The 21,847-nt window shown below is 38.6% G+C and overlaps 2 protein-coding genes across 2 annotated transcripts; both read right to left on the bottom strand.

Annotated features, from left to right (window-relative positions):
* Positions 1-424: 424 nt before the first annotated feature.
* On the bottom strand, positions 425-1,366 carry LOC138420646 (olfactory receptor 5AK2-like). The gene has a single exon (XM_069553962.1). The coding sequence runs from the start codon at positions 1,364-1,366 to the stop codon at positions 425-427; it is 942 nt and encodes a 313-aa protein (XP_069410063.1).
* A 13,935-nt stretch (positions 1,367-15,301) lies between these two features.
* Positions 15,302-16,231, bottom strand: LOC138420648 (olfactory receptor 5AK2-like). Its single transcript, XM_069553965.1, has one exon. It carries the CDS (start codon positions 16,229-16,231, stop codon positions 15,302-15,304), a length of 930 nt encoding a protein of 309 aa, XP_069410066.1.
* Between the last annotated feature and the right edge of the window lie 5,616 nt (positions 16,232-21,847).

Here is a 21,847-nt window from a genome sequence, read left to right as displayed (position 1 = left end):
TCTAAGGCTCTATACCAGATGTTAAAAGGTCATGAAAGAAAGTGTATTTCAACTGCTTATAATTGACAGTGAAGATCTTATATTTAATAAATAATTTATATAAGAAGTGATAAATAAATAATATTTATTGAAACAAGAGAAGCACTATGGGTTCAATGGAAGGAGAAATTACTCCCAGGGCAGAAATTGGCAGGAAATGGTGGTGAGATAATGGTATCTGGGAGCATCCTTTTTCCTTACATCACAGCAATTAATAGGCATTGTTATTCTTTTTCAATTTTTGCCAGTCATATTGGGGTAAGGCAGCTATCTTACTGTTACTTTAAATTTCCATGTTAATAAGTTGAGCAACTTTATGTTGTTTGGCTCTTTGTTTTGATTTCTTAAAAACTGGCACTGTTCGTGTGGTGTAGAGAACCCGAAATCAAGGATTACACCTGAAGTATTTTTTTCCTATCACTTTAAGGGCTTCTCTCACTTCTTGGTTCCTCAGGCTGTAGATGAGGGGGTTTAACATGGGGATCACAACCCCATAAAACACAGAAGCCATTTTTTCTTGCTCTTGAGACTCTGCAGTGCGATGGTGCAGATACATGTAAGAGAGTGTCCCACAGAAGATGGTGACAGCGGTCAGGTGGGAGGCACAGGTGGAGAAGGCTTTCTTCCGCCCTGCAGCAGAAGCGATCTTCAGGATGGCAGCCAGGATAAATATGTAGGAAAAGATGACGACGGACACGGTGAACGTCAAGTTAAACCCCACAAAGGCTGCTAGCACCATGACGTTGAAATAAATGTCAGAGCATGAGAGGGCCAGAATTGGGGGCTCATCACAGAAAAAGTGGTTAATTTTATTGGATTTGCAAAAGTCCAGTGAGAAAGTAAAACCTACATTTACAGAGGCATTTAGGAAACCCATGAAGTAAGAACCAATCAAGAGTTGAATGCAGACCCTCCGGGACATGAGTGCTGGGTAGTGGAGAGGGTCGCAGATGGCCACGTAACGGTCCACTGCCATCGCCGCCAGGATGTAGCTGTCGCTTGTTATAAAAGCCCCATAGACCAGTAACTGCACCAAACATCCCATGAATGAGATGGATTGTTTTGTGCCCACAAAATTCTGCAACATTTTGGGCGTGATAGCAGAGGCATAGCAAAGATCAACAAAAGCCAAATTTTGGAGGAAAAAGTACATGGGGGTGTGAAGGGAAGAGTCAGTCTTGATGAGGAGGATCATGCCAATGTTACCCACCAGGGTGGCCGCATAGATCACCAGAAATACTGTGAAGAGGACGTGCCAAGACGTGCGCTGAGCAGCGAATCCCAGGAGAAGGAATTCAGTCACTGAAGTGCCATTGTTCTGCTCCATGGCTGGCAAAATTAAATATCAGTTAAAAAGTGGCAAAGAAAGAAGAACAGAGAAAGGGAAGGCCATTGTGATTCTTAGACTAATTTTGCAATTGGAAATGCCATAATGCTTGGTTTTTCAGTGGAATCAAAGCATATTTCCCATGGCATAATTTACTTGGACTTTAAAGGCTAACATACAGGTGGCCGAAGCTAGCTCCCCGACTTCGAGAAGTTGACACACCCTTTTGGGAAATGGCCATGGACCCGAAGCTGTGTTCTTAGCTTCTGGTTCATAAATATGTCTTAGAAAGATCACATAGAAACATTTTTATTTATTTTTGCTTCCTTTTACTCACCATATAATTTTATTAAAAGACTACAATATACCAAAAGACAGACTCTTTTATCCAAAAATCTTGACACTTCCGTAGAATTCTGTGCAGTTTCGCTCCACTTTCCTCCCTGTCTGCATCTTACATCTCTCGTTTCCTTGCTATTACGCACCCAGCACCCCTGACTCCCCTTGTTCCTGCTCTCCTCCATTTCTGGCTCCTCCGGCCTGGCACGTTCCTCCTCCTGCCTTAAATACTCTGCGGCCCATTTTCTATTTCTATCAGCATTTCCACTGTCAGCTCTTACTTTTCGGTGGTCTCAGTTTGAATGACTCTTCCTCCAGGATTGTTTTCACACAAATGTATCATTTCCTCCTGCCACGGGTCTTGTTCCTTAGGATCTATATTAGTTTTAGTAATTATTTGTAAGATTATTTCTACATCTTTGGTTGATTTCTATTTTCCCATAGATTGTAGGTTCCAAGAACACAGCCATTAGGGAAAGTTCCTACCTCTACAAACAGTGGTTAACTGGATACGTGAATAAACGAGCAAGTGAGGAGATCAATGAATGAAGAGATTTATGAGATGTAGGAAAATGTAGACGCTGCATTTATTTATTTTTCTTTAGTATGCTTCTTTGATTCAAAGAGCTAAAACACACAGCTCGGATCAAAAAGAAGCTAAACATCCACGCTTTCTTTGGTCTATTTTTCTTTTGAATAATTGCGATGTGTTTACTCTGGAAGTAGTTGCTGACAAACCAGCTCGGCGCCTGTGCCTTTAGGATTGCCATTGCCCTGGCTCGGTTACCGCAACATAACATCTCTCACTGTCCTTGGCAGTTTTCTTTGCTGTAAAGTCTACTTTGTGTGATATCAATATAGCCACCCTTTCAATCCTTTGATTAGTGTTTTCACACTAAATCTTCCCCTTTCTTTTAACAAACATATATCATTTCTTTGAAATGATACAGAGCATACAGTTCCATCATGTTTTCCTATCCATTTAACTCTTTCTTTTAATTGAATTAAAAGGAAGAATCTTGGAATATAAAGAAATGAGAGAGAGCATGGAAAGCGAAGATATGGATAAACACAGTAGACTTACCTTCTCTTAAGTTTTATAAACTATGTTTGACAGCTAAAATAAAAACTTTGACCCTGTATAATGTGGTTCTCAATGTATGTGGAAGGAATATTTATGACAAGTATTAACACATTCCAAATAGAGAGAGTAAAGAGATGCAAAGGGAAATAAGGTTTCCACATTCACTCAAACTGATAAAATGTTTTTGACAAAAGACTCATTTCCAGAGTGTATAAAAAACTGTCAATCTCAACATTAAAAAATAACAAAACAAAGTAAAAGTGGGTAATGACATAGGTGATTCACCAAAGAGGGCTACAACAGATAGGTAAGCACATGAAAAGATATCCAATATCAGCAGACAAAAGGAAAATGCAAATTTAGAATACAGTGAGATATCACTACACATCCAATGGAGTGGTTAAAATAAAAGTGATGATGATACCGAAAACTTGTTTCATAACAGCTTCATTTGTAATAACCCCAAACTGTAAACAACCAAACTGTCCTCCAATAGGTGACTGGTTAAAGAAATGGTGGTACATCCACACTGTGAAATATTGCTCATCAATAAAGAGACGTGGATTGCTGACACTCTCAAGCAACTGGATGAATGCCAAAAGCATTATGCTAAGAGAAAGAGAGCCAATCTTAACGAAGGTCACATAGCATCAGATGTTTCCTTTTATAATATTTTCAAAATGACATTATAGCGATGGAGAACAGATTGTCAGAGTGGTATCAGGAGGGGATTGATGTGATTACAAGGTGAAGCATGAGGGAGGTCTATTGGAATCTGACATAGGGTATATCCACATCTTGATAGTAGTGGTCGTAACACAGATCTGCAGATGTGATCAAATGGCATAGAGCTGTACACACAAAGTCACATATACCAATATAAAAATCCTGGTTCGATGTCATACTATAGTTATGTAAGATACAGCCTTGGAAGGAAAACTTGGTAAAGAACACACGGGACCTCTCGGTACTATCTTTGAAACTTTTTGTAAATGCATGCTTATTTCAAAACAAAACTTCATGAAAGTGAAGGGGAAAAAGTGAAGCCTGTTTTGCAGAATCGTGAAGATCAATAAGTAAATTTATGTAAACTTCCCAGCAAATGGGCAGGTATTGAATTAGTGTTCATCAAGTAGCCATCATAACACATGCAAATAATACATTAAGGGTGTAAATACTGACTGACTGACCTATTGATCGATCGAGTTATTTCATTATTTAATCACTGATGTCCTTATCCAGGCAACTGAGTTCCCTCACTCCATTTCCAGTCTATTCATCCTGGTCCTGGGGCACATGGAACTTTGGCCCTGACCCTTTTCTCGGTCACTTCCTGGACACACAGCAATGATATGCAGCTGATGCTGAAAAACGGAAATTACGTGGCTTTACTTACTTAAGAGCAGCCTCCAGATTCTCTTCCTGCAACTGGTGGAGGCTGACGGCTCACCAAGTCTCTCTGTGTGGTTCCTTCCCATCAGGGAGTTTCTAGCTGGGGCTTAGGGGATTAATGCTACATCCCTCGGGAGCCTGAGGTTCTGACACTGAGCTTTCCATCTCAGTGGAGAAAATGGGAAAACAGTGTTTAATAGCTATTTTCTGCTGAAGAAAAGTTCAGTTTTCCAGAGGGGACAGATCCATTGTGTGTTCCTGCCAGCAGGGACTGTTTGCTTTTGTTTTTGAAGGTTGTCCTGCTTCTGACAAATTGCTTTTTATTTTGCTTCTCTGCCTCCCTCTCCTCCTCGTCTTCATCCTCCCCACTCCTTTTTTCCCCTTTGTTCCTTCCTTCCTCCCTGCTTCTTTCGTTTTTCCTTTCTTCCTGCCTCCCTCCTCCTGTCTCCTTGCCTTGTGTGTGTGTGTGTGTGTGTGTGTGTGTGTGTGTGTGTGTGTGTGTGGTGGGGCGGGCGTGGTGGTAAACCACCTGGTCCACACGGTTAATAATTCAGGTGTGTAAAAGTGCATAGAGTGAGAGCCGAGTCTCCTTCTACCCCTTGATTCCCAATCTCTAGTTTGCCTCTCTGAAGATCACCACTGTTAAATTCTTCTGTCATATTTCCAGATACAAACATTGCATTACACTTGTAAACATGTTAATATTTGTGTTCTTTATCTTCGCTCACACAAGTGGCAACATACACACATCGTTTTCAGTGCATACTCACTTAATACCCCTGAGTAACCAGGTGTTGCTCTTATTCAGCCACTCAGTCGTGTCCAGCTCTCTGCGACCCCATGGACAGCAGCACGCCAGGCTTCTCTGTCCTTCACCATCTCCTGGAACTTGCTCAAACTCATGTCCGTTGAGTTGGTGATGCCCTCCAGCCATCTCATCCTCTATCGTCAAATCTCACTCTTTTTCATGATTGTATTTCATGGAATAGCAGCATTCCTTAATTTATTCAGACCACTGTCACGCACGATTGGCAGACAAATATGGTTTCCAACCCTACTAATAAAAACAATGCTATAATAAATGTACTAGTGTGCATAATTCTGAATATACCTTTAGGACCCGAAGGTATTTAAGCGAGGAATCTCTGAGTCTCTGGGTAGTTATTATCCAACTGCCCTCCAGAAGGAGGTGCTATCAATTAAAATCACTTCTAGAAAATCCAGGGTATTTCTCTAGATATCCAACCCAATGCTGAGAAACTTTTATACACTTTGTCACCAGATAGATGAAAACAGTACGTCTCAGTTTGTCTTTTTCTTCTGAGTCAAGTTGAGCATCTTTCCACATGTTCACGAAAAAGTAACATTTCTTGTTCTGTGAATTATCTGTTTACCTATGCTGCCCTCTTGATAAAGTATTTTGTTTGATTTTATACTGATATTTTGAGTCAAGTACCCTTCCTTGTAAGAACTGCAAATATGTATGTCCCAATACTCATTGTTTTGCTTTGCTAATGGGGTGCTTTGCTATGAGAAAACGGAATCTCGTAGAACAAGTTTACTTTGCGTTTTGAGTCATGTTTATAAAGGCTTTCACTCCAAGGTTTAAAAAATTAAACATTCCCTTTAATTGTCTTTAAAATGTAAATAATCAAACTATTTAAAATTTATTTTTATGTAGCATGTGAGATGTTTCCAGTTTTACTCACCCCAAATATCTAGTCATTTAAAATACTATTTATGGCATGATCGATTATATGACATAGCTGCAGTATCACCACTGTCACATAATAATTTATCTTATGGATTTGGACCTATTCCTGGCCTTTCATATCTGTTGTATCGATCTTCCAGTCTCCCCATGTTTCAGTACCACATCATTTTATTATAGCTCCATAATGTCTCAGTAGCTGGCTGGGTTATTTTTGCCTTATTATTTTTTTTATAGCCCCTAAATTTTTGACCACCAGTGTTTGTCATTTTCTTCACACAAAATGCAGAATCAGTTTACAATTTACTACCATTCAACAAAATATTCTATTTGTTTATTTATTGGGTTCATATCAAATTTGTATTAACATATGAGGATCTGCCAAGGAATGGGAGAATATTTCAATTTGGTGAAGTCTGCTTTTTATAGATTTCTTCATGAGCTGTTTTTCATTTCTTTTTAAGTTTATTTTTGGGTCTTTCCAAGGAGAAATTTATGTTCTTCCATAATTTATTGTTTTAAGCATTATTATTACTTTTTGTGGAGCAACTTTTAACTAGACTTCTTGCTGAATTTCCCTGTTGTTTATAACAGTTGATTCTCTGGGTTTTCTAGAAAAGAGTCATGTTATTTAAAAATAAATATATTTTGCAAAATCATCTTTGTTGAGGCATGATTTACATACAATAAAGCATACTCATTTTAAGGTCTTTTTTTTTGAGTTTAGAAAGTATATATCCACGAGATTATTACCAGACTAAAAATAAAAGAAGTTTTCATCATGAAAAAAATCTCATGCTTTTCCCCAGTCATTAACTCTTTTACAGGAAACCATAGATATGATTTCAGATTTAGCTGTGGTGTTGTAGGTATTCATAATTCATTAATTTCTATTGCTGTATTGTATTCCATTGAATTAATATTCTACAATTTGTTTATGTATTTAATTCACCACTTAATGAACATTTTTCTTGCTTCCATACTTGGATATTATGAATAAAGATGATTAAGAACATTTTTATGTTTTGAACATATGTCTTCACTTCTTGTGGATAAATACGGAGTGGAATTGATGGGTCATGTGACAAGCATTTATTATTTCCTTCATGTTGGCCTTGAGTTTCATTTGCTTCTTTTATTTTTTAGCTCCTTAACAGTGTTCTTGCCTGGAAAATCCCATGGACAGAGGAGCCAGGCAGGCTACACTCCATAGGGTCACAAAGAGTTGGACATGACTGGAGCAACTTAGCACTCACACAAGCAATGGTATAATACTTGATTATTGACGGGATATTTCTTCATTGTTAATGTGACATTCACAGCTGTAAATTTCCCTCTGAGTGCAGCTTTCACTGCATTCCATACGTTTTGTTATATCGTGTTTTTGTTTTCACTCAACACACTCATCATTAGAGAATTTTTAAATTTCCCTTTGATTTCTTCTTTTACCTGGTGGTTAGATTGTGTTGCTGAATTGCTACATAGAGCTCCCCTGATAGCTCAGTTGGTAAAGAATTCGCCTGCAACGCAGGAGACCCTGGTTAGATTCCTGGGTTTGGAAGATCCTCTGGAGAAGGGAAAGGCTACCCACTCCAGTGTTCTGGCCTGGAGAATTCCATAGTCCATGGGGTCACAAAGAGTCAGACATGACTGAGCGACTTTGACTCACTTGTGAGTGTTCCAGTTTTTCTTCTGTTTTGATTTCTAGTTTCTTTCCATTGTGGTCAGTGATAAGACTTTGTGTGATTTCAGTCTTTCAAAATTCATTGACATATGTTCTGTGGTCTAACGTACGGTTTATACTGGAGAAATGTTCCATATGCAGAGACATTCTATGCATTAGACTTCTGTTAGTTCTGGTGGTTTTGGGGCCTCTATTTTCTTAAGGACCTTCTATATAGATTTTCGACTTTTTTTCACTGTCTGATATTGTTTTATGCTTTTTTCATAATAAATTACCTTTTTATTGGCATAAAGATAGTTGATAAAGTCTTTTCTGATTTATTTATTTTTTAATTGAAAGATAATTGCCTTACAGAGTTTTCTTTTCTGTCAAACCTCAACATGAATCAACCATAGGTATACATATATCCCCTCTCTTTTGAACCTCCTTCCCATCTCACTCCCCATTCTGCCCCTCTAGGTTGACAAAGAGCCCCTGTTTGACTTTTCTGAGCCATACAGCAAATTCCCGTTGGCTGTCTATTTTACATATGGTAATGTGAGTTTCCCTGTTACTCTCTCCATACATCTCACCCTCTCCTCCCCTCTCCCCATTTCCATATATCTATTCGCTATGTTTGTTTTTCTATTGCTGCCCTGTAAATAAATTCTTAAGTACTGTTTTTCTATATCCCCTATATATGCATTAGAAGATGATATTTATCTGTCTCTTTCTGACTTACTTCATTCTGTATAATAGATTCTAGGTTCATCCACCTCATTGGAGCTGACTCAAAGGTCCTTTGTCAGCTGTTTCTTTTATTTTCTCAACTTTCTGTGGATTGTCTTTTCACCTTGCTTATAGTTTCCTTTGCTGGCAAAAGCTTTTAAGTTTAAATTTGTTTACTCTGTTTTTTATTTCCATTACTGTAGGAGGTGGGTCGTAGAGGATCTTGCTCTGATTTATGTCATCGAGAGTTCTGCCTATGTTTTCCTCTAAAAGTTTTATCGTTTCTGGTCTTACATTTAAGTCTTTAACCAATTTTGAGTTTATCTTTGTCTATGGTGTTAGGAAGTGTTCTAATTTCATTCTTTTACAAGTAGCTGTTCAGTTTTCCCAGCACCATTTATTGAAGAGGCTGTGTTTGCCCCATTGTATATTGCCTCTTTTGTCAAAAATAAGGTACCCATAGGTGTGTGTGTTTATTTCTGGGCTTTCTGTCTTGCTCCATTGGTCTATATTTCTGTTTTTGTTCCAGTGCCATGCTGCCTTGATGACTGTAGCTTTGATTCCTCCAGCTCCATTCTGCTTTCTTAAGATTGCTTTGGCTATCCACGGTCTTTTGTGTTCCCATATGAACTGTGAAATTTTTTGTTCTAGTTCTGTGAAAAATGCCATTGGTAATTTGATAGGATTGCATTGAGTCTGTAGATTGCCTTTGGTAGTGAGGTCATTTTCACAATACTGATTCTTCCTACCCAAGAACATGGACTATTTCTCCATCTGTTTGTGTCATATTTGATTTCTTTCATTAGTGTCTTATAATTTTCTGTGTACAGTACTTTTGTCGCCTTAGGCAAGTTTATTCCTAGATGTTTAATTCTTTTTGTTGCAATGGTGAATGGGATTGATTCCTTAATTTCTCTTTCTGATTTTTCATTTTTAGTATATAGAAATGCAAGTGATTTCTGTGCATTGATTTAGTATCTGCAACTTTGCTAAATTCACTGATGAGCTCTAGTAATTTTCTGATTCTATCTTTAGGGTTTTCTATGTACAGTATCATGTCATCTGCAAACAGTGAGAGCTTTACTTCTTTTCCAATCTGGATTCCTTTTATTTCTTTTTCTTCTCTGATTGCTGTAGCTAAGACTTCCAGAACTATGCTGAATAATAGTGGTGAAAGTGGACACCCTTGTCTTTTTCCTAATCTTAGGGGGAATGCTTTTTGTTTTTCACCGTTGAGAATGTTTGCTGTGGGCTTATCATATATGGCCTTTACTATGTTGATGTAGGTTCCTTCTGTGCCCATTTTTTTGAGAGTTTTAATCATAAATGGGTGCTGAATTTTGTCAAAGGCTTTTTCTGCAACTGTTGTGATTATCATATGGTTTTTACCTTTCAATTTGTTAATTTGGTATATCGCATTGATTGATTTGCATATACTGAAGAATCCTTGCATCCCTGGAATAAACCCAACTTGATCATGGTGTATGAGCTTTTTGATGTGTTGCTGAATTCTGTTTGCTAAAATTTTGTTGAGGATTTTTGCATCTATCTTCATCAGTGATATTGGCCTGCAGTTTTCTTATTTTGTTTTGTCTTTGTCCGGTTTTGGTATCAGGGTGATGATGGCCTCTTAGAATGAGTTTGGAAGGGTTCCTTCCTCTGCAGTTTTTTGAAAGAGTTTTAAAAGGATAAATGTTTGATAGAATTCTCCTGTGAAGCCATCTGGTCCTGGGCTTTTGTTTTTTGGGAGATTTTTGATCACAGCTTCAATTTCAGTGCTCATATTTGGGTTGTTCATAATTTCTATTTCTTCCTGGTTCAGTCTTGGAAAATTGAACTTTTCTAAGAATCTGTCCATTTCTTAGAAGTTATCCATTTTATTGCCATATAATTGTTCATAATAGTCTCATAATCCTTTGTATTTCTGCATTGTCTGTTGTAACCTCTCCTTTTTCGTTTCTAATAATGTTGACTTGACTCGTCTCTCTTTTTCACTTGATGAGTCTGGCTAAAGGTCTGTCAATTTTGTTTATCTTCTCCAAGAACCAGCTTTTAGTTTCATTAATCTTTACTATTGTTTCTTTCATTTCTTTTTCTCTTCTTTCTGCTCTGATACTTATGATTTATTTTCTTCTACTAATTTTGGGGTTTTCCTGGTCTTCGTTTTCCAGTTGCTTTAGGTGTAAAGTTTGGTTGTATATTTGATCTCTTTCTTGTTTCTTGAGGTAGGATTGTACTGTTATAAACTTCCCTCTGGGAACTTCTTTTGTTGCATCCCATAGGTTTTGAGTTGTCCTGCTTTTATTGCCATTGTTTCTAGAAATATTTTGATTTCCCTTTTTGATTTCTTCAGTAACCTGTTGGTTGTTTAGAAATGTATTGTTTAGCCTGCATGTGTTTGTGGTTTTTACAGTTATTTATTTTTTTTTTTTGTAATTGATATCTAGTCTCATAGCTTTGTAGTGGGAGAAGATGCTTGACACAGTTTCAACTTTCTTAAATTTACTGAGGTTTGATTTATGACTCAAGATGTGGTCTATCCTGAAGAATGTTCCATGTGCATTTGAGAAGAAGGTGTATTCTTCTGCATTTGGATGGACTGTCCTGAAGGTATCAATGAGATCCATCTCATCTAACGTATCTTTTAAGACTTGTGTTTCCTTATGAATTTTCTGTTTTGATGATCTGTCCATGGTGTGAGTGGGGTGCTAAAGTCTCCTCCTATTATTGTGTTACTGTCAGTTTCTCCTTTTATATTTGTTTGTGTTTGTCTTATGTACTGAGGTGCTCCTATGTTGGGTGCACAGATATTTACAATTGTTATGTCTTCCTCTTGGACTGATGCCTTGATCATTAGGTAGTATCCTTCCTTATCACTTGCAATCTTCTTTATTTTAAGGTCTATTTTGTCTGATATGAGGATTGCTACTCCAGCTTCTTTTGCTTCCCATTTGCATGGAATATATTTTTCCATCCTCTCATTTTCGGTCTATATGTGTCTTGAGGTCTGAGGTGGGTTTCTTGTAGACAGCACGTATATGGGTCTTGTTTTTGTATCCATTCAGCCTGCTTGTGTCTTTTGGTTGGAGTATTTAATCCAGTTACATTTAAATTAATTATTTATAGATATGTTCCTATTGCCATTTTCTTAATTGTTTGGGGTTGATTTTGTAGATCTCTTCTCTTGTGTTTCTTGACTATATAAGTCCCTTTAACATTTGTTGTAAAGCTGGTTTAGTGGTATTGAATTCTCTTAAGTTCTGCTTGTGTGAAAAGCTTTTCATTTCTCCATCAATTTTGAATGGGATCCTTGCCAGGTACAGCAATCTTGGGTGTAGATTTTCCCCTTTCATTATTTTATTTTATTCCCTTCTGGCCTGCAGTTTCTGCTGAAAGACCAGGTGTTAAACGTATGGGGTTTCCCTTGTATGTTACTTGTTGCTTTTCCCTTGCTGGTTTTAATATTCTTTCCTGTGTTTAGTCTTTGTTAGTTTGATTAGTCTTGGTGTGTTTCTCCTTCTGTTTATCCTGTACGGGACTCTTTGCACTTCTTGAACTTGACTGACTATTTCCTTTTCCATGTTGGGGAAAATTTCAACTGTAATCTCTTCAGAAATTTTCTCATACTCTTTCTTTTTCTCTTCTTCTTCTGGGACCACTGTAATTAAATGTTGGGGCATTTGATATTGTCCCAGAGGTCTCTGAAACTATGCTCAGTTCTTTTCATTCTTTGTATTTTATTCTGCTCTTCAGAAATTATTTCTACCATTTTATCTTAATATCTTCAGATATTCTGCTATTGATTCCTTCTAGAGTACTTTTAATTTCAGTAATTGTGTTGTTTGTCTCTGTATGTTTATTCTTTAAGTCTTCTAGGTCTTTGTTAATTGATTCTTGCATTTTTTCCATATTGTTTTCAATCATCTTTACTATCATTATTCTGAATTTTTTTTTCAGGTAGTTTGCCTATTTCTTCTTCATTTATTTGGGTTTCTGTGTTTCTAGGTTTTTTTTTTTTCCATTTGTGTAGTATTTCTCTGCTGTTTCATTATTGTTATTATTTTTTTACCTTATTGTGCTTCAGTTCTCTTTTTCCCAGGCTTCAAGGTTGAATTTTTTCTTCCTTTTGGTTTCTGCCCTCCTGCAGTTGGTCCAGTTATTTGTTTAAGCTTCATATAGTGTGAGATTTTTGTTGAGTTTTTGTTGTTGTTTGTTTGCTTTTTGTTTGTTTGTTTTTCCTCTGATGGGCAAGGCTGGGTGATGTGGTAATCTTATCTGGTGATGGTTGGGTTTTTGTTTTTGTTTGTTGTTTAGATGAGGTGTTTGGGTGATGCCGAGTCTTAGATTCTAGTGGTTTCCCTTGTGTGAGTTCTCAGTATCTGATAATTCGTGGGGTTCATTCTCTGGTGGTCTAGGGTCTTAGAGTCAGTGCTCCCACTCCAAAGACTCAGGGCTTGATCTCTTTAAGGACACAGGGAGACTCCTCCTCAAGGATCTCTCTAACATCTGCAGCAGTTGTGGGCCTTGAAGTGGAACATCTTGGCAGGTACCTTAATCCCACTGAAGGGAGTTTGTCCTCTCCCCAGTGTTGATTCCTTACTCCAACTGCCAAGTGCTGGTACAGCTGGTGCCACTTTGGGGAATTTTGAAGTGACGAGTGGTATCAGCAGTTACTAGGGCCTTACACAGAAATCTCCCAACCAGAGTGGCAAGGGGGTTGGGGGCAGCTGGCCACAAGCAGCAAAGCCCGTGGAAGGCTCTCCCAAAGTTGTTACCTAGTCCAAGCTTGTACTGCTTACAGCACCATAGGGCAAAAAATCGAGAAACAAGTTTTTGGGACAAGGAAGAGTTTATTCAGAAAGCCAGCAGACTAGAAAGATGGTGCACTCAGGCCCCAGAGAATCATGTTCAGTTTAAAGTCTTATATAGTAATTCTAATGCCTGTGCTTTTCAGGGATGGTTTCTATGGACTGTTTTCTCTGTGATGGTGACTTTTTTGAGTTGATCCTGTTAAATGTGTATTCTTCATCATGTGTGGCCACTGAAGTTCCTGCTCAGCTTCAAAGTGTGAAAGTAAAAGTTTTAGTTGCTTCAACTCTTTGTGAGCCCATGGACTGTAGCCCTCCAGGCTCCTCTGTCCATAGGATTCTTCAGCCAAGAATACTGGAGTGGGTTGCCATTCCCTTCTCCAGATGGTATTCTTGACCCAGGGATCAAATCCAGGTCTCCTATATTGCAGGTAGATTCTTTACCATCTGAGCCACCAGGGAAACCTCTAATTTAGCAGTCACATAATGATTAGCAAGTGATTTATTTAAAAGCCTGGAACCAACAAGTGTCTCAGACTTTGCAGGGATCTCTGACTGTGTGTTGGGTATGCCCTCAACTCTCTTCCAGGCAGATTACAACTCCATCCTAGCCTTCACCTCCTGCTTGAGTATATCCTCAAGATTACCCAGAGTGACAGCTTAAGACTATCTTAGTTCAATTTTGAACAAGCATGCAGCCCCTCCTGATGCTCTAGATCTAGATTCTCAAGACTGTGGAACTTTGAAGTACCCTTATGGCTATTTCATGCATGAGGTGTTTTTTTAAAAAAATTATTTATTTAGAAGGTCTTAGTTGTAGCTTGTGGGATCTTTTGTTATTGTGGATGGCCTCTCTAGCATGGGGTCAGTAGTTACAGCAAGTGGGCCTAGTTGCTCTTTGGCATGTGGAATCTTAGTTCCCTGATCAGGGATTGAACCCGTGTTCCCTGCATTGCAAAGTGGATTCTTAACCACTGGAACAGCAGGAAAATCCCTCCATTCATGAGCTTTTTGTTTTAAGCCTTTTGGATTTGCCTATTGTTTGCCTTAACTCTTGCCTATATCCGTGTGCTAAGCTTAGTCACTCAGTTGTGTCTGACTCTTTGCAACCCCATGGGCTATAGCCCTCCAGGCTCCTCTGTCCATGGGGGTTCTCCAGGTAAATTCTATACTTTCTCCAGGGGATCTTCCTAACCCAGGAATCAGACTGGGGTCTTCTGCATTGCAGGCGGATTCCTCACCAGCCGAGCTGCCAGAGAAGCCCAGGCAGTTGCAGGATTAAACAGTTAATTGTCTCTGATCGTTTTTGACAAATGACCCCAGAAAAAAGGCTCTTTGCACTGAGTGAGCTTCAAGTCAGGGCAAATAATGATAGCCTGGCAAGCAGGGCCTTCCAGAGAGCCACCATATGGGCCAGAGGATAACAGTGCTCCATGAAGGGGGCTTTCAAAGAGCCCCAGCCCTGATCTGCTCCAGCTGGTTGCCAGGCTGCTGCCTTCCAATCTGACTTCCAGCTGTTGGTTTTTAGGGCTTCCCAAGAGATGGGAAGGGAGAGGATGAGAATAGGGCACATTAAAGCGCCTCTAAGGGTGGCATTCATACTAAGCCTAAATTGTGTTTTGTAAATAAAAGCTCCCTGGACTGCTGCAAGCCTTTTTTTAATTTCCAGAGTTCTGAAAAATTTGATTGTTGTGTGTGTATGTGTGTGTGTGTGTGTGTGTGTGTGTGTGCACACCAGCATCCTAGCTGCTTTTATGGAGGAATGGATTTTCAGAAGCTCTTACTCCGAGATTTTCACTGTCACAATTTGCCCATTTAAAAATAAACAGTTTCATCATTGGGTTAAAAGTATTCTTTATATATTCTTAACAGAGAGATTTTGTCATATATATATGATATATGCACATAATTTTATCATTTATATGATATATATAGTTTCATCATATATATAATTTTTCCTAGTTTGCGGTATATCTTTTCATTTCTTGATGTTTTTAGAAAAGCAAAATTTCAAATTTTAATGGTTTATTTACTAAATAATGAATTAGAAGCTTGATTAATCATTTGAGATGCTTTTCAATATTTTTCAGATACTATTGATACAACTAAGGAATGCTTTTGTATCTTATGAACACTTGATACATCTTCTGCTGCTGAGAAATGTTGCTTTACTTGTTGAACCCTGTTGAGTTAGTTATTGGTGTTAAAACTAGAAACACTTTTTTCCAACTTCTTTTAGGGCTTCTCTCACATCTTGGTTCCTCAGGCTGTAGATGAGGGGGTTTAACATGGGGATCATAACCCCATAAAACACAGAAGCCATTTTTTCTTGCTCTTGAGACTCTGTGGCACGATGGTGCAGATACATGTAAGAGAGCGTCCCATAGAAAATGGTGACAGCGGTCAGGTGGGAAGCACACGTGGAGAAGGCTTTCTTCCGCCCTGCAGCAGAAGAGATCTTCAGGATGGCAGCCAGGATAAATATGTAGGAAAAGATGACAACGGACACGGTGAATGTCAAGTTAAACCCCACACAGACTGTTAACATCATGACGCTGAAGTAAACATTGGAGCATGAGAGGGCCAGAATTGGGGGTGCATCACAGAAAAAGTGGTTAATTTTATTGGATTTGCAAAAGCTCAGTGAGAAAATAAAACCTACATTTACAGAGGCATTTAGGAAACCCATGAAGTATGATCCAACTAACAGGTGAATGCAGACCCTCTGGGACATGAGTGTTGGGTAGTGGAGAGGGTCGCAGATGGCCACGTAACGGTCCACTGCCATCGCCGCCAGGATGTAGCAATCGCTCGTTATAAAAGCCCCATAGACCAGTAACTGCACCAAACATCCCACGAATGAGATGGATTGTTCTGTTCCTACAAGGTTTTGCAACATCTTAGGGGTGACGGCAGAGGTGTAGCAGAGATCAACAAAAGCCAAGTTTTGGAGGAAAAAGTACATGGGGGTGTGAAGGGAAGAGTCAGTCTTGATGAGGAGGATCATGCCAATGTTACCCACCAGGGTGGCCGCATAGATCACCAGAAATACTGTGAAGAGGACGTGCCAAGACTTGTGCTGACCAGCGAATCCCAGGAGAATGAATTCAGTCACTCTAGTGCCATTGCTTTGTTCCATGGCTGGCAAAATTAAGAATCAGCTGAAAAGGTGTGAAAAAAGACCAGAGAAAGTTAAGAGGACTGTGATCATTTACCTAATTGTGAAGCTTGAAATGGTACAGTGTTTAATTTCACAGTTAAGTCAGAGAATAATTTTCATGACATAATTGACTTAGATTTTAAAGGCTGGACTTAGACCTTGTCATCCATAGTTTGGGGAAGTGGTCATGGACCATTGTCTACATGCTCAGAATTCAGAGTAATTGGTATTTCATCAACGTATCAATTCAGGAACAAGTGAGATATGCTTAAATATGCTTTTACTTAATTATGCTTTCGTATGCACTCTATATTTTAATTAGAAATCTCCATTTGCCTAAGTAATAATGACTATATTTGAATTCTTGACATATCTGACCTTGCTCCCCTTTATCTCCATATTCTCATTTTATCCCTTACCTCACCCTTCGTAACTGTTCTCTGGCATGATGGGCTCATGGACCTGTAGAGGTCCATAAACCTTTATGGACGTGTTTATCAAGTATATATGGGTATATATCAAGTATATATGGGTAAAGAATAATTTTCTTTGTAAAATTTCTAACCTGTTGTGGCTTAATATTCTTGTAAATGGCAATAAAAAATTCTTAGCATTGTTAAAATTCTGTAATAGTTTTATATGATCCATCTCACTTTTTGTCATTGCCCCATCATAGAGTAGAAACAGAGAGTCCAGGGACTGGTGCTGGTCCATGGACCACACATTGAGTAGCACTGGTCCCTGATGTCCATCCATCCTGATTTACCCACATGCTTTCCTAGTGATGAATAGCAGATTGCCTCCAGCTCATCTCTACTGCAAATAACTCAGAATGATAAATTTTCTAGGGTGCTATGCTGCTGCTGCTGCTAAGTCGATTCAGTCGTGTCCGACTCTGTGCAACCCCATAGATAGTAGCCCACCAGGCTCTGCTGTCCCTGAGATTCTCCAGGCAAGAACACTGGAGTGGGTTGCCATTTCCTTCTCTAATGCATGAAAGTGAAAAGTGAAAGTGAAGTCTCTCAGTCATGTCCAACTCTCAGTGACCCCATGGACTGCAGCCTACCAGGCTCCTCCATCCATGGGATTTTCCAGGCAAGAGTACTGGAGTGGGGTGCCATTGCCTTCTCTGAGGGTGCTATAGTAGGGGTAAAAATTTTGAGTCTGAGGGTATGCACATATTTAACTTGACCAATTATTCCAGATCATTTTCCATGATGGATGTCTAGCATACACTCCTAACTGTGCACGGAGGTTCCTATGTCCTCATACCCTAGTGAACATTGGTATTTTCCTAATACTTTTTGGTCAGGAAAATATATATAAACTGATATCTAATTTTTATTTTTTCCTTAACCTAAAATGACTTTGCTCACTGTCTAATATTTTTAGAATTTGGGGTTTCTATTTTTCTGTAAATTGCCTATTAATGCTTTTTCCAAATGTTTCTATGATTCAATTTATGAAGGCTCTTTTTAATGTAGATTTGAATACTTTGATGTTGACTTGACAAAGATTTTTTTCACATTCTATCTATTATCTTGGTCTTTGGTATTTTTCACAGATCAGAAGTCCTTAAATTTAAAACAATAATCCATCATTTTTGTCCTTATAGTTTTTCCTTCCTTCTGAAAAAAAAATTGACAATGTCTATTTCTGCCTCTAGCTCATACACCCAGGAGAGTCAGATGTAATAATAAAATTTATTTTCCTCTTTATACTGGGTGGCTGGTACATAATATTTGAGCCATAATATTTCATAGCATACATGCAATTAGAAAAGTTATTTTGTATTTACTCTATTTCTTTCTAGAAAAAGCAGACTAAGTGGGCAGAGAATGATAGTAACTGATGTGTGTGGGTTTGTGTGTTTGCATGTGAAATATTAAAATATTATTTGTCTTTTTTTGGGAAACAAATTCTTTAATGATTTCCAGTGTTTTTTCTTCAAATGAATTTGAAGGATTTAAAACTTATAATATTAAAAAACAATCAATTTGTTAGCTTCTAAGTCATTAAAGATATTTTTGATGGTAAACAACTATCGGATTTTTTTAAAAAGTTTTTTTTTAAATTGAGGTATATTTGATTATTATATAAGCTCCTGGTATGCAACATGGTGATTCACAATTTTGAAGGCTATTTTCCATTCATAGTTATTACAGAATATTGGCTAAATTCCCTGTGATATACAATATATCCATAGCTTATTTTATACGTGGTAGTTTGTACCTCTTAATACCTTACCCCTATATTGCCCCTCCTCCCCAAATATTCAAATATTTTGAAACAATTAACTGGTTTTATTTGTTATTTTAAAATTCACTCTCACAGGGACTTCCCTGGTGGTCCAGTGATTAAAAATCTGCCTTGCAATGCAGGGGATGCCATTTTGATCTCTTATCGGGGAACTAAGATCCTAGATGCCACGGAGCAACTAAGCCCAAGCACCACAGCTACCGAGCCTTGTGCCGCAACTGAGAGTCCACGCGCTGCAGGGGAAGAGCCCGCGTGCCTGTGCTGCCAAAGAAGCAAATACATACAAAAAGAACAGACTTTCCTCACACAGACATTTGACCTAGTTATGCTACAGGAAAATTCTACAAATATTTAGGACAAAACTGATTCTATATTATATAAACTTTTCTTGAAAATCACAATAAAGAACATTCTCTAACTCACGCCAATATAACCTTGAAGCCAAAGTAAATAAAATATGACAAAAACATTGGAATGAATCTCATTTGCAAATATAGGCACAAACAGCTTTAAAAAATACACATTCACTAATCAAACTCATTTATACATTAAACAAACAATTACTAGGTTCTCAAAGAGGCTCTGCTGCTGCTGCTAAGTCGCGTCAGTCGTGTCGGACTCTGTGTGACCCCAGGCAGCCCACCAGGCTCCCCCGTCCCTGGGATTCTCCAGGCAAGAACACTGGAGTGGGTTGCCATTTCCTTCTCCAGTGCATGAAAGTGAAAAGTGAAAGGGAAGTTGCTCAGTCGTGTCTGACCCTCAGTGACCCCGTGGACTGCAGCCTTCCAGGCTCCTCCGTCCATGGGAGTTTCCAGGCATGAGGACTGGAGTGGGGTGCCATTGCCTTCTCCACAAAGAGGCTCTAGTAAGTAGTTATTCTCTTCTTTTCCCAGTATTTAGACAAACCGAGACATAAAAGATGGTAAGTAGAAACCATATCACTTTTAGATACCTGGGGAAAGACTTTTAAATTTATTAGTGACATATTTGTTGCTAAAACACACTGTAAGTAGACAGGCTTGTCCACTCAGTCTTGGTGGTGGTGACTGGGGCATGCCTCTTGCACATCCTGGGGAAGCATCTCTGAAGCACAGGGGCACTGGGCTTCAGCAGGCTGGCTGCTCCTGAGGATAAGGGCAGAGCAGAGCATGCCAGCTTGTCTCCAGGTTTACTAGTCAGACACATCACTCCATCTTTCTAGGAACCGTGTGAATACAATGGTGTTGGAATGGCCACAATCAGCTCCCTTTGCAGGAGAGAAACATCAGAAGCATGGAAAAATTATTTTCCGTCAACAATCAAGACGAAGTTGTATCAACATGATATTCCCCTTCAAATTATTTTCAATGAAGTGCTTGAGAGAATCTTATGCCCACCTTCACAAACATAAAATTTATCTAGAAAAGAGCTAAAAAATAGCTAAGATGATTTCAGTAGACAAAAAGAAAAAACTTGTTCTATCAGATGTCAGAACTGATTATAAAGCAATAATAATAAAGATGGTGCGGTACTGGTGTGAAGGTAGGTAGACAGGCCAATGGAACCAAGGAGAGAAAAACCATAAACAGACGTTCAAGTCTCTGGAAGCTCAACGTATGAAAACAGTAGTAGGTCCATCAGTAAAAAGCGGTCTGCTAAACTGTGGTCTAGACATGCTTATACATATGAAAAAATTATATTGCTTTTCTACTGTATATTTTCTCCAAATGGATTAAAAACTTAAATTACAAAGCTGTGAGAATAAAACATAGCAGAATGTCTATGACTTAACTACGCAGCAGAAATTTAAATAAGACATAGGGTCACAAAATGTAAAACATGGAAAGTTCAACTATATCAAGTATAAAGATAGCAACATTATTAATAAAGGAAAGACCTGATACTGACTGAAAATTACTCAGGTAAATTGGTTTGAAGCACATATAAATGTTAAAGAATTCATATCCAGTGTATTTAAGTAATTTCTACAAATTGCTCCAAGGGAAAAAAAATCACAAAACTTATAATCAGGATAATTATAGAAGGAAAACTTAAATGGCCAATAGAAATATGGATATATGCACAACTGAATAGTAATCAGATAACTGTATATTGATACTGCATGGAAATGTAATCCTATACTCCTCAGTCTAAAATGCACATTTAGGTGAGAATGTGGTGGGAATGTAAATTAACACAGTCATATTGGAGACAAATTTGGGTATATTAGTAAAATTAAATATATGTCTCTGTATGGTCCAGAATTTCCAATACAGGTACATATGCTAGGTAAATATTTGACCACATAAGCAAGGATACACAGATACACTTAACCATACATATGCGTGTAAGTATATGTATGAATATGTGCATATGTAGGTGTATACACAGATTCTTCATAGCAGTATTCTTGAACACGGAAAAGGATTATTTATTAAATGAATCAGTGAGAATGGACTGTGTGCACTTAGGTTGCTCAGTTGTGTCTGACCCTCTGTGATGCCATGGACTGTAGCCCCACCGGTCTTCTCTGTCCATGGAATTTTCCAGGCAAGAATTCTAAAATGGGTTGCCATTTCCTACTCCTGGGAATCTTCCCAACTCAGGAATTGAATCCACGTCTCTTGGGTCTCCAACATTGGCAGGCAGATTTTTTAGGACTGGCACTACCTGGGAATCACATGCAAATTCACTAAATTGGAGCAATACTGTCCGTGTGGATAAATATCTCAAAGAACATGCTAACTAATAAAAAAAAAAGCAAGTTTCAGAAGTTATATGGAGGCTACATGAGTAGTTCTTATATTATTTAAAATATATTTTTATGCCTTAAATATTGTGCAATGACAGAAGTCCCTCAGAAGAAACCCCACATCCCCATACATCAGGAGAGGGCTCCTTCCTCTACAGTCAGTAATGCCGGGCAGAGCTGTGGCTCCACAGATGCGATGCTCACTTTGGGAGAAGAAGGGGCCTTTAGTGGTGGGGCTGCAGGAAACGAAATCTGTGGCTGGTGTGGGCAATCTGGCTCTTTCAAACACCTTGAGAAATGAACAGACTGGGACAACGCTGTCCTGAAGGGGCAAGAAACAGCTCTCTCCTTTCAAATTTCAGCGTGGAGGGAAGGCTAAGCATGATAAGTGTCAGCTACCTCCTCAGGAAACTTTGCTGTGAAATAGACTAAATGCAACCCTTCCAAGGAGGCATCCATCCTGTGGGTGACTGCACTCGTCAGAGGAAGCTAGCCTAGGTCATGAGTCCACTGAAGCCAGAACCTTGATGAGATAATGACATTTACCATATTAACTTAATCTATTTGAATTCGAGTAGAATGTATGATATGAGGGAGGGGTATTT

The sequence above is a fragment of the Ovis canadensis genome, chromosome 15 (assembly GCF_042477335.2).
Source record: "Ovis canadensis isolate MfBH-ARS-UI-01 breed Bighorn chromosome 15, ARS-UI_OviCan_v2, whole genome shotgun sequence".
Classification (NCBI taxonomy): domain Eukaryota; kingdom Metazoa; phylum Chordata; class Mammalia; order Artiodactyla; family Bovidae; genus Ovis; species Ovis canadensis.
The sequence above is the reverse complement of the archived record's forward strand: the minus strand, read 5'-3'. Positions and strand labels throughout refer to the sequence as shown.